This window comes from Buteo buteo, chromosome 10 (genome assembly GCF_964188355.1).
Source record: "Buteo buteo chromosome 10, bButBut1.hap1.1, whole genome shotgun sequence".
In the NCBI taxonomy this organism is placed as follows: Eukaryota; Metazoa; Chordata; class Aves; order Accipitriformes; family Accipitridae; genus Buteo; species Buteo buteo.
Genome location: NC_134180.1, coordinates 25,751,243 through 25,764,646, shown reverse-complemented (window position 1 = coordinate 25,764,646; position 13,404 = coordinate 25,751,243). Strand labels below are relative to the sequence as shown.

Below are 13,404 nucleotides of genomic sequence, written 5' to 3'. Positions count from 1 at the left end.
TGGGGAAGGAAAAATAAAAAGTGCTGCCAGCTCTTGCTTCACTTCCATGTATTGAAATGAGTGATCAAGAAACTTTTGTGATCATTAGTGCAACTCTGTCATTCTGATAGAAGAATAGGTATCAGTCATCCTGGTTATGATGCTCTTAAAAAAATTCAGTCTTAAGAGCGTAAAACAAAAGGTAGAAAGAAACTGAGAGAATTAAAAAGCAAAAATCTTATGTTGCGATGATTATGTTAAGAGTCTTATTCGCAGTGCTCAAATGCCTATAACTGGCAAGAATGTTTATATTCTATTTTCCAAAGCTTTCTATGGAAGGACAGGTGGTGCTTGCCTGTTCCGTCATTCTCTTTGTAATTCTGTTCTTGTTCAAGTTCCAAGCATGCCGAACAAGGTAATAATTGTGTTCATATCCATGGCTTCTGCCACAATCAGTGACTTATTTTTTAAGCTTCTGCCATTAGAAAAAGTTAGGAAGAGTGGCAATACTTAACTTTTTCTAGGAGGAGCTAATTATTACTCTTTTGAGAATAAGCATACTGCTTTTCTTCATGAGTATACAAGTGCTTTGCATGATATGGGGTAAATTTATGTGCACTCAAATTCTCAACACTTTTCATGTAATTTTAAGTGACTAAGATTGTGGAATGGAAGGGAACCCAACTCTTAGGTGGTTGTGTTCCTGCCCCTGTTTTCAGGCGTCTATTTCAAAGAGTTGTAGCTGGCTGACATCACAGTGGTGGCTTTGAAAATTTTAACTTTTTTCAAAGGGGATCACAGAATTAATCTTAAACAAAAAGTCCAGAAAGGTTTTCCTGAAGTCCAATATCTGAGGGGAGGATGGTACTGTACAATTAGGGTTTTTTTAGAAAGGATATTCACACCTTTGGCTAGGAAGTGCCAATTAGTGCTTTTAACTACATACAAATATTACTCCACCATCATCTTTTCTGAATGTATTCCGCTGTCTTGTTCTTAGATCTATGCATACCTTAACCAGGTTGTGCACACTACCATACCAATTAATGAAATTTACTCCACATAATGTGACTGACTTCTAAAAATATTTTAATTTAGGTTAAACTCCTAAATATACTTGTCAAATGTTTTTGTAAGGCGACTAATTCATAGAAAGATTGGGTTTTGAGTTGAAGGACTGAAACTATGTAAACATTTTGCAATAGCCAGATGTCATTTAATAGCTTGGTCTTCACATGAATTTCACTTTTTTTTTTCCTTGAACGTGTAACACATGTGGAATAGCCAGCAAATACGAATTTTATCAATCAGATATAGTCTGACATTTTTAACACTTTGTAAAGTTTAAAAAAAGACCTGTTTACCATATGGTGTAAGTGGGTGTGCAGGAAACGGCACTGTTTCATGAAGTCTGATACATGCTGTACTACTTTTCCATGAACTGAGCATGAACATTTCCTTTTAACGGGTGTGCTGAAGGCAAGCCTTTGAAGCATGGGTGTTTAACTTTGGACAGTAACATTTATGTTTGTGTGCTTCTGTAGGTGATTGTTTTAAAATCACGTAATCCTTTTGCTTTTCTTATTTTTATTTGACTTTATTCATAGAAGTTTGTTCCATACTAATGCTGCAACAAGTGAAAGAAGTAACAGAAAAGCAGAATTTATATTTTTCTTTTCATTGTTGGAGTAGCCAGTTGTTATGATTGTGGTCCCAAGTATCCTATTTCCTACTTGCATTCTGTGTCTTTTCAAGATGCTGCAGAGTGTCAAGGCAATTCCATGATCCTTGAACTGAAATCCTGTGTATCATTAAATTGAATTAGTCACGGTAGTTTCTTCAGAGATAGGGTCATTGCAGCTTTCGGTGACTTGAAGATACTGATTCTGAATACTGTTCTGGCTTATTTGCATACAATTGTGGTTTAATTCAGTTAGCATTTCATGTAAGGATGAGAGCACAGCCCTTAAAGCTCTGTTGTCCAGTGCCTCAAATATACATTGGGCCAGTGTTACTTAGAGCATGGAACTTACCACTCAGTCCAAACTAGCAACTTGCACTTGCTTCTTTTGCAGACAAAAGCTTCTGCTTCTGTTCCAACAGCACTTAAAAGTAGAAAAGTACTCTATGATAACTGCTTTTCAAACGACAAGTTAAAGCATCATTTAAATGCTGAAAGGACACAGTTTTCCAAGATTAAAGTGTTTGTACATATATTTGTAAATGTTTCACATGTCCCATCTAGACACAGATTTTAACTAATTGCTAGAAACTTACACATGCCTCTCTGAAATTACTTTTTGATTTAGTCTCCTGCTGATCGGATAATTAGTAGCTTAACCAGTTTTTAAACAAAATTCAGATAAGGAAAAAAAATTGATCCCCAGCTAAAACGTGCCTGGCAGTTTCTCTGACAATAGCAATACCTTTTTCTTTCTTAGTGTGGGCTATAATAGCTACTCTTTAAACAGAGTGTCTTAAACAGGGTCTGATAGTTAGGACATGTTTGTAATTCATGAAACTATGTAATAGCACAAACTGCAATTCCAAAAAAAAAAAAAAATTAAAAAACCAGACTGCTTGACATGTGAGCTTCATGGTATAAAGATTTTAGATTTAGAATGTTACTTAAAACTGCACAAGTCTTCTGCTCATTTGGAAAAAATAATGTTCTTATTAATGTGCTCTTAAGCCTAAGGCAGGAGGAAGAAAATTTGGCTAAAAATGCATGTAAACCTACAACATTGCCAAGAGAGTGTTTCACAGTGTTACAGCCACCTGGCACCAGCACTCAGGAAGTCATGACTGTTTATGCCACCAGTCTTTTTTCATATTCGCCTGAGAAAGGCGAATTGAGGACTGGTAATAATGCATCTGCAGGTCTTTCTCCCACTATCCTTGTCCCCAGACTAACACTCTGAAATGGTTACTCTGATCTTCTATCAGCACCTTCTCTGCTCCCCTGCTGATAAAAGCATCATAATGCAAAAATCAACCTCCAGATCGTCAACCCTGGGCAGAGGCACTCAGTTTTCCCAGTTTAAATAGTAACTGCTATACCTCTCACCGGGAAAGAAACAACTCAGTCCTGTCTGTCATGCAGTACATTACAAAACCTAGCGGCCTCAGTCCAAAAATCACAAATCCAACTGTGAATCCTTCTCTTTTGTGGGAGGGTTTATGTAGCAGAGTTTGTGCGTAAGTCTGTTTCTTTCCACACTATGTCCTTACCTTGAGCATCTTTTAAAGTCCTTCTCACCAAGCATCAGTGTTTGGTAGCTGAAAGATTTAGCTAAATGTACACACTGAAATGGAATCCAAAAAGAAATGGAGAATAATTTAACTCATTAGAAGTCTATTAATAAAACTTATTTGTAAATTTATTTTTGTATTAAGGGACTCTATTTACTATGTCTTGTAAGATCCTTTGTTTGTGTTCTATCACTATTTTTGCTTAATTTAAAATATTCTTTTATGTGCAGCTATAAGTGGAGATGGTCTTAATGCCAATGACTGCAGGGTGATTGATCTCAGTTGTAACTCACATAAAGGCTTTCTGAGCTGGGAGGTTTTTAGGAAGCTGTAGACCACCTTGAGTTTCTTATTAAGAGTACATCATTTCACAAACATAGTCTAAAATAACTCTTTTGTATATGGTGTCAATGGCACTATTTATCTAAATACAGTATTCAAGATGAAGTAACTGTTGTTGGGATATGAGTTCTTGTTAAGCGATCTTGTCAGTAACGTTTGGTGTTGAAGTTACTTAACATTCAGCTTAAGTTTTAATACTTGATTTTGTTCATTAAAGATTTTTTTATATATATATTTATGCTTAGGAAGTAAATTCAGCTACTACTACCTTTGCAATATTTTGCAATAGAATTATGAGAAAAAGAAAGGACTTTAGGATAAAAATAGATTCAGGTAAAATTAAAGCACGAATGAAAACCGACAGCTCAACTTTTCACCTCATCTCCATACAGATATTATATATGTAGATGATCTGCATGGTGATAGCTCCTTCCAAACCGGGGAATGCATTTTAGCAGCAGCACTATGCATGTTTGGTTTTGGATCCTTTGAAGTTTATGCCTTCCGTTGCTGTTCTTGTTGATTCTGGAACTAAATGCAATATACAGTAATGCATGCCTTGCAGTTTCCATTATTTCAGCTGATTAATAACATTCTCTTTCACGATGTGCACGAATGCCCTATTTATTTCCATTGTCTGTTCTCATGTATATACTTTATTCTCCTAGTTGGCAACTACTTTCAGCTTTCCATTCGTTGTTATTTTTAAAATCAGTGGAAACTGGATGAACTCCATCTACTCAGCAGTTCAGAAAATCAGGCCCAAATGCAGGATTTTCTGTAAAATGTTGTTGCTAAATAGCAAATTTTGAAAAGTCAAGTATTGTTTGAATTTTAAAGCTAAACTTCATGAGCTGAATTCAGAAATACGGTTTCTTCCCCCTCACTCCCCCTTTGATTCTCTTATTTTTCTGAAGCACTCTTAAGACTGCAGCCACTTTGAGACTTTAGGCACTTAATTTTGTTACCAAAACAGAAAATAGTTTCAGTATAGCAAATCTTTGCTATAGTATCAGCTTTAAAACTGAAGATTAGTATCACATATAAAAACTTCTCAAGATTAAATGACCTTTGTTCTAGTTTTGTCTGGCTTGCTTAAAGCCTATTTTTTAAACAGTTCAATGTCCAAGAAGTATAATTTAAACTGCTTTAAGGTATAGACTGTCAAAACTAAGAAATCAAATTGCTCTGATTATTCCAATTGCCCCTCAGTTTGAGAATTTAATTGATGTCTCGTGCCTGTGTGCGTCAAGTAAAATTAATAATAATCCAAAATGCCTCTATGAGAGGCTTCTGTGTGTTTGGAGAAATCTCAGATTAAAGCAAAATACATTTGCTGTTTTGACATACTTTGTGTTTTATGGCATGCAGAACAGGGGGAGAATCGTCCAAGTGACCAACCCTCTTGAATGTCTTTATGAAGCTTGACGGTGTACGACTTACCAACTAAGTACAACTTCTGTCAAGGAGCCTTGTTAATAATTTGTAGTTAAAATATTATTCTTGGTTACTTTAAGATAGAATTTTATAGCTCTTGTATAGTTCTTTGTATGAGTAAAATATAAAACTTTTACAGTGTGAATGTTTAAAAGCTTTTTGGTAAAGAAGAAAATAATGACGGATATCTTTCCTTTCTTATGTGTAATTATGTAACATTTTGCACTTTGAATTTTGTTTGTCTACATTATATAACATTATACAACTGATCAGAGGCATACAAACTACTAGCTCTTTTTTCTAATTAGATTTTTTTTTTAGTTTCACTACATCTTAATAGAAATTCATATTTTGGTACAGATCATACTGTATATAATACATACAATCTTACATACTGTAGTGAATCAAGTGTGGCTTTATAAACTGCCTTTCTTCAATACAGTCATTCAAATTCACAAGCTTTGCTTTTTTTACATCTGACACTGAAAAGTCACTTTTCTGTATCAAGTATGTTTGGGGTTTTTTTTGCCAGATTGTCACAAGTTACTCCACTTTTCAAGAATACTCAGACGAGCCCAATGTACACACAGTTCCTGACTACGTTGCTGGAAGAACTGCATTTCAAAAATGAAGATCTGGAAAATTTAACAAGAATATTTAGAAAGGACTGCCTACTTGAATGGTCAGTCAATTTTAAGCTATCTTGCATGTCATAAAACTAAGCCAGTTAACAACGGTTTTAATTTTCAGCATTTTGTAAGTATGCACAGTAACTGCAGATCATATCAGCCGGAGTAGAAAATGTGTAAAGTACATTTTAAAGTAAAGAAATGTATATGGTATGGAAATGAGTGTCATCATTTTGTCACTTACAGTAAATGCCAGCTGCTTACTTATCACTTTAATCTTTTGCAAATATATAGCTGGTTTATATATAGTTGGTTTACTGCAATTTTGGGAGAAATTTTTACTCAAGTTCTACTACAATTTATTTTAAAAAATTTCTGTGTGGCTACAATGGCTAAGTCTTAGCGGGGTTTCTTAATTATTAAAATGAAATTGTTGTGTTCAGTCTTTGTGATATAAAATTGAGCTAAAAGCCATGTATTTTTTGCATACTACTAAGATTAGATTTTACATTCTAGGTAGGCTGAAAAATTTAAAAGCAAGTACTTTATTTATGTTGATCGTATTCAACAGATTTGATGAATATAGCATTATAGTATTTAATTAAGTAATTAGTGTATTAACATTACTGATCTCACTCCTTTGTTCCCCACAGAATAAGGTGATTGTCTTAACATCTCCTACTATCTGAAATAGTGGCACAGAGAACAAAAGAACACCTTCAATTGTTGGAACTTTTTTTTAGATGAAAAATGAAATTTAGTATTAATTGTACTGCTTGTACTTCTGCTTTTTCATTTCCTTCCTGTAAATAAGAATTTTGAAGTCTTGTGGAGAAGTTGACCATAACAGCAGTTGTTTCAAGGTATGCATGAACTAGTTAAAATATGGGTCATCTGAAAACTGTCTGTTTAAAAGCAGTAGAAAGGAATTTGGATTGGTTTGGTTTTTTTCTTGCTTTGGAAATTTTCAGCCAAAATTTGTCTACAGGAATTAGGGGGGGGGAAGCATATTAGACTGGTGTGTTAAGAACACTGCTGCTGACATTTTTCCAGTTGACCCAATGCATGGAGCAATGATCCTTAAGAATGATGACGACAGTACACAAAGATGTCTGATCTAAAGCCTGTTTATCTTGCTACTTCTAAGAAAAGGGTTGGTTTTTGAACTTGTGTAAAAGTTATTTTTAAACAGCCTCTAACTGTTACTAATTTGGACTTTAAAAATATATTTTAATAACTAAAAACTTAATTTTTTCTTTCAGTAGTCATTTCATTTAAGAGTTGTGTTGTTTAGACTGAGTGTGTTTAGGCTTGCTTCTGTCACTAACTGATCATAAAATGCAATTTAAAACTAATCCACTAGTAATTCTTAATGATTCCATAATATAGTTTATTGCATAGTTCTCACTTCATAGGCCACTGTCCTTTGACAGACTTGAGAAGAAAGTTGTAACTGACAGTGCTTAGTCTGCAGCAAATGCCAGCACTAGTTAAGGCTGAAGCAAGACTTACCAGGGCTGCCACATAGCAACTCCATTCAAAAAAACTAGAGTTTATTCCCTTTGTTTTGTTTCTGTAATTAGACACCAAAAGGGAGCTCTGCACTCAGTTTATTGCTGTGTAGTTCCTTCATGATAATCGGGATAAATATGTTGATTGCCCCCAACACACAGAAGCCCATGCAGCTTTTCCCTGGAAGCTGCATTGTGCAGTAGAGTTTATTTACGTGATGCTTCACTTTTCCTAACTTACCTTATAATGGGAAGTTATGTTCAGTACAACTTGTAAAAGCAACAATTTAGAATGAGGAAAACGTTTAATGCAGAGTTAAAGCTATGCATTTTTCTAAGTATGCAATAGGAGAAAAATACCCATTGTGATCAGAGCATGTCTGATATCAAATTCGTAAGAATGCATGATGTAATCTGGATAGAAGGTACATTGGTGTTGTACCATGATGGAAAACTTTTTACTTGATACATATGCAAAGAAGGGACAAGACCTTACCAAAAGATAGGTATGATACTCTGAGCAAAACTTAAACCTTGAATTTATATCTATCTGCTTCTGATGTTGGAAGTTAAATATATTTCTATTTTTAGCTAGTACTTCACTGTAGATTCTGAGCAAGCTATTGTTCTGTTCCATGTACATTTACCTTGGGGCATAAAGATTACAACTACCCCATGACAATGCTGCTATACTGCGTACACCTAGAAGGCATTACAAATGCACATCATACCAGGAACATGACTGTGTTTCATCAGGTTCGATGGCTCTCATTTGGAAGGTTTTACATTTCCTGTCAGTTTAGTGGTGTCATTTTTTTGTTAGTTATTTTTAGGCTTGGTATTCAGCACTTACTGTGTAGGAAACGTATGGTCTTGTATAAGAGTGAATAGGTCACAGGCCCAAAGACCTCTTTATCAGGGTTCACTGTATCTGCTTTAATGTCTGCCTTAGCAACTCAAAAAAGTAAGCTTCCAGGATTTTTGCATCTCCTCGGCTGCTGGTGTAGTAAGCTCACTCATTCTTTTCCTTGCCCTAAGAGAATGGAATAACCTTTCTCCTTCTATGACCTTCTTCACCAGTCCAGAAGACAGACTTCCATAATAGGCTGGAAATGCCCTGAAGGGATAGTCTTCACTTACCTTTAATGATTTCATCTCCCTTAGACGTGACTAAAACACGTGTTAAAAAAAAAATGCAGAAAATATACATACATCCATTACTTTTGAGTAGGAGAAAGGCTGTAGACTCATCTCAAAAGGATCTTTCATACTATCAACCTTATCTTGTGGCACAAAGAGCACAACTCAAGCACCAAAAATTAAGTTCATCTGTGTAGTTTTCTTATGAGCATGTTTTATAACAGCTTAACTGCTTAGAAATGTTCAAATCTACACCTCATTTATGAGCTTAAAGCTAATTTCTGCCACAACTATCTGTCCTTTAACAGACTTTACTCTTTCTCAGCTCACTTTCCCCCCACGCTTCATATTTTGGTTATGTTTGCAGGCAGATTGTTTCCTTGTGGCCTTGCCGCTGTGCTTACTGTTTTTCCTTCCTATGTTAGTTGAGCAGATGAGAACAGTTGACACTCGGTTCAGTGGTGGGTTTGAGCCTTATCTCAGATATGCTAAATTTTAGTGACTTGTGAGCTGTAGGCCTGTAGGGACATTATGGATCTGGGGCTTAGGGTAGATAGGACATAAGCCTCTACTTCTGAACAGCTCTATGAAAGGGGCATGAGCTTGGGAAAGCCATCAGCTGGTTAGAACATAAGGATCATAAAGTCACAGAAGTCTGTTGCTGTGATCATGTAAAGCATCCAAGCCTATCTGGCAGTGGACCTGTAGCAAGGCAAATATGGTATGATGTGTTTCTTAATAGCAGGGGGGAAACCAGACTTCTACTGTGATTTTTTTTTTCTGACATATATAAAGGATATAGTAAAGGATAGAAAAACACTTTAGTTTAAAGCTTAAAGCAAAGCCCACTTCATGCTGTTGCAAGCTTCTCAGCATCAAAGGAGGAATGTGTGACATACCTGAATAGTGCAGATAGGGATTTCTTACTGAGTTTTCTACAGATGTAATGAATTAATCTCAGGAAGAAAGCAGTGTTGTTAATAAAACCACATATACAAAGTCAAATTGTTCAAAGTCATTCAAAGCAGCCTTTGTGCTGGCTAAAGAGGATGGAGGAAAAGCTTTTGTGTCTATTTTCACACCAAAGTTCAGTTCACAGTCCTGTAAATACTGTCAGTGTAAGTACTGCACTCTGTAATACTGGGTTTCCAAGTGCAGAGCCCTTCATTGCTGCTGTTCAATTCTTTGTGCCCATTGACCAAGCTTGCTGATTTATCTTGTGTTTTGGAGGGAAGAAAGGGATTCAGAGTGGTTCACTTGATAGTCACTATTCCAGGAAAGTGGGCAAGTCATAGCATAACCTGTAAATTATCAGGTATTCAAAGAGATTACCCTGCATCTTTGTAAAGTTTGCAAATCATGTTATGCTTATATATGGTAATGCAAAATTCTGCAATAAAACAAGCAGAAGAGAACTTGATTTATTTAATTGAAGACTATTAAAACAAAAACGTGCCTTAGTAGATCTAGAGCAGCATAACTGACAAGGCTGCACTGCTGTCTAAACCCAAAAGCGGAAAGTTACATCTACCCTGTCTTTAAAGCAGGGAGCAACAAAGAGCATGGTACATACATGAGAGACATCTGGGGCCTCAAAGGCTGTGTCCACACAACACATAGAAGAGTCACCTATATTTTCACTCCTCAGTCTCAGTGAGTAGTTTAACAGTGAGACATCTGTTGTGGCTTTGAGGGGGGGGGGCGGGGGCGGGGGAGAGAATAACGATCCTGCGAATCTTGGTGTAGAACCTGCATGTCCTACCCTTCTCTCCCTAGTTTGAGAGAATGTGGAGTCTACAGAATGCAAGAGGGATGAGCAGCTCAGCTGGACATTAAGCGTCACCTCCCTTTACCTGCTGGAGGGAAAAGGACTAACACATCAGAGGGGGAAAAAAAGGAAGAGAGAAGGGGAAAGCGGTATTCACACCTTCTAAATTTAGGCATCCAACCTTAGGTACCTGCCTGTCTCCATTTACTTCAGAGAGAACTGATGCTCTTAAATTTAGGTTCTCCAAATCATATCTTAGTGCAGTGCATGAAGTTGGTGGTGTTAATGCCTCTGCCCCTATTCCCTGGTGGCAGAAAGAAAGCAGAAAAGTCAGCTGAGAACTTTGACCATAGTAGACTGGCTCTCCCTGGAGTAATTCATTTAGTAATAGCGTGGCACAAAACTGAATGGGGACCTGGCCCTGCAAAGTAGGAAGTTTCTAAGCAATCTGATCCTTTGTTCGGTTGTTTTGATGGCTACTACGTCACACAGAATTTTTTCTTAACCTGTAAGAGTTAAAACCAAAAGAATTAAAGTGAGTGGCAGTCTTTAGGAAAAAAATAATGCCACTGTGTTGAAAGTTACATCCAGGAGGTTACACTCTAGTTCTGCAGTTTGCCTTTAAGCTTTCCATACTTGCTGTTTATTTCTGCACTTGCTTAGGAACACCCAGTACTGTGGGTGGGGTTTAGCTTGATCTCACTGGGGTAGCAGGTAAGGCTGAACTGTCATTTCCAATGAGCATTAAATATTGAAAACACAAAATCATCCTCTCTCTGGCAAGTCTTAAGTTTCCATAAGCAGCAGATGGTATACAAGGCAGGGCTAGGCACCTATAAAGACCTCTGTTTCTCAACTGCATATCTCTACCACCTGACAGCCAGCCATCCTCTGATTAGAGTCAGAGGAAGTGGGTGTGCCTGCCATTAGCAAAGACAAAGTAATATTGCTAGAGACTTTTCCTCTTGTGAGCTTTCTTTTTGTGACTTTTCATCTTAGAACCACTTCTCTGCACAGGCTGCAGACAGTGCTTTGGGAGACAAGCTGCCTGAAAGACGCTGCAGAATGTGAACTGTGGCATTGTGGTGCTAAACAGGATTTGGTGAGGTGGGGGGAGAGAGCTAGAAACCTGTGTCTTCAAGTAGCTCTCATTTGAGCACTCTGGTTTCAAAAAGCAAGTGAAAGCATACATGGCCTCAGTGGCTGATCTGGATGTGTGTGATAAATGTTAGTCATTCCCCCTTGGTTGCTTGCAGCTGTAGAGCAAGGAACAAGGCAACCTGGAGTTCTGAAAAAATAGACAAGACTAGCCAAAAAGAGTAATAATTAGCAAGAAGAAAGGTGAGAAACAAGCACAAGCTTTTTTAAACTGTTCTTGCCATGGAAAACAGGCAATATTGTGAGATACCTTTTGGGCATCCTCCTCAAAATAGTCTCTTCGGTATAGCATCACATTTGGGGCAGCATTAACAGTAGTGGTAGGGCTAGAAAGGCCAGCAACAAAGGCCACCAGCTTTCTGACCACTGTTTCTGAGATCTGTGAGCCAGGTTTATCTTCCCACTGACTTCGCCACTGTAGTTGAATGTGTAGACTTAAGTCCTAGACTTAGGAAGGCTTATCAGAATAATACATTAAGTGTGGCCCCCATAGCACTTCAGATGTCCACCTGTTTGTTAGTTTTACTGTGCTATCCTGTGGTTACCCAAGACAACAGCTCCCTAATGAGTCCATTCTCCAAGAACAGACTAGAGCTGACACATCGGTGATCATAAGGCAGTCACACCTCACCGCTATGAAAACTCCCCCCCATAGAAGTCAGTCCCCAGAATGCTTTGGTAGCCTATACTTTAAAGGCAAAGTCTTTAGTACGTTTTTGCATGCTGTGATTACCTGCAGGAGCTGCATGTATAGATCAGAGAACAAAGCCAGTGTGGCTACTGACAGGTACATCCTGCATCATTGCAAGCCCCATCAAATCAATGCCATTTCTGGCACTTTTTTGCCTCTTAAATTTTATGGGTATGTAACTGAATTGAACACATAATGGGACAGCAGCAGCTTCCTGGAGAGTCCTACAATTTGGTTAGAACTAGTCATCACCACAGAGAGTTTGAAATACTTTGGATACAGCTTTAATAAGCTGCAAACACTTAGATCAGGATTTACATCATAAATCTTGTCTTTTTGTTCTACTCAAATGGGAGTGTCTACAAATCAGGTTAATATAATTTAACAGTACAGTAGTTAAGTAACAAAAAAGATCATTATTGGTAGTATTATCTAAGAGCCAGAACAACCCTGCTTACAACTGCCAGCTAAGATCTGACTCATCTAAGGTATTTTATAGCAACCATATGTTAGGCATGTCTATCTCCCCTATTATGCAAAAAAATGATAAGGTTTGCTAATCAGGATTTGCCACTGAGCAGGATTTTCCATAAACATCTCAGTATTGCAAGCACTATCCACAGCTAGTAGAAAGCCTTTTGCAGACACTTCCGATTTGTTATTTTAACAGAATAAATGGCTACAAATCTGTGGCTAGTAATGATGCAGCAAGGCTGACTGTAGTTCAAAGTATAGGTGTGTTACTTTGGCAGTTGACATGTTAAAACATCACCTAGGAATTCTGCGTTAGAAGGTAATTTCAGAATACCTGCACTTCTTATGCAAAAAACCCCAGGTGTTTCAAATTGAAGACACTAGCAGGAACAAACGTGATACATTAAAAATACTTCACTGAGACGGTGCAAGCAAAGTTATATTGGTATAGTATATTCACCGGCATAGCCATAAAAGACAGGGTGATTTCATATCAGTACTGGAGAAAAAGATTAAAAATTAAGTTTGAAAATATTAAGGTCTTTTGATAACAATGCAGTTGAATAAGCTAGAATAATCATTGCATTTTAAGACAGGCAGACACTGTTGTAAACCCCGTTGGCTGTTGATTTTTGAGCAAGTTTTACATCTAGTTCACTTTTACACAGAAACCTGCCTAAGCCTACACCCCTCCGCAGTCTGACTTGAGTCCTCCTTGCACAAAGACTGGTTCAATGTTCATCAGCCTTAACTATTCCTAGGCTCTTGCTGCAGTATCCGAGTGGTCTAAAGGAGTAATATGGAGGATGAAGCTGCAGTCCCGACACTCCCTTCTGTTCTCAAAAGGGCAGTAATTTTACTGCTTAAAGCTCTGATGACAAAGCTCCTGTTGATGCCAATGAGAGCAAACTGTTTTCTTGGTAATCACATACCTTGTTTAGGAATCACAATCTTTCATTTTTAGAAGAGAATGCCTTCACTTAAAAGCTTTTTTGAATACATTCTTTTTTTCTGAACTGTGGG

General features: G+C 37.3%; 1 protein-coding gene across 3 annotated transcripts in view; it reads left to right on the top strand.

Moving 5' to 3' along the window:
• The window catches only part of RPAP2 (RNA polymerase II associated protein 2), a 42,675-nt gene extending 34,928 nt beyond the window's left edge, over positions 1 to 7,747 (top strand). For 2 of the 3 annotated variants that reach the window (XM_075039012.1, XM_075039009.1), the window contains 2 exons: positions 5,543 to 5,692; positions 6,293 to 7,747. In XM_075039012.1, coding sequence (XP_074895113.1) covers positions 5,543 to 5,692; position 6,293 — 151 coding nt within the window. In that variant the 3' untranslated portion in view covers positions 6,294 to 7,747. Of the gene's footprint in view, positions 1 to 5,542; positions 5,693 to 6,292 lie in introns of those variants that run through there. The other variant, XR_012652057.1, reaches the window with a different exon arrangement.
• The last annotated feature ends 5,657 nt before the right edge of the window (positions 7,748 to 13,404 follow it).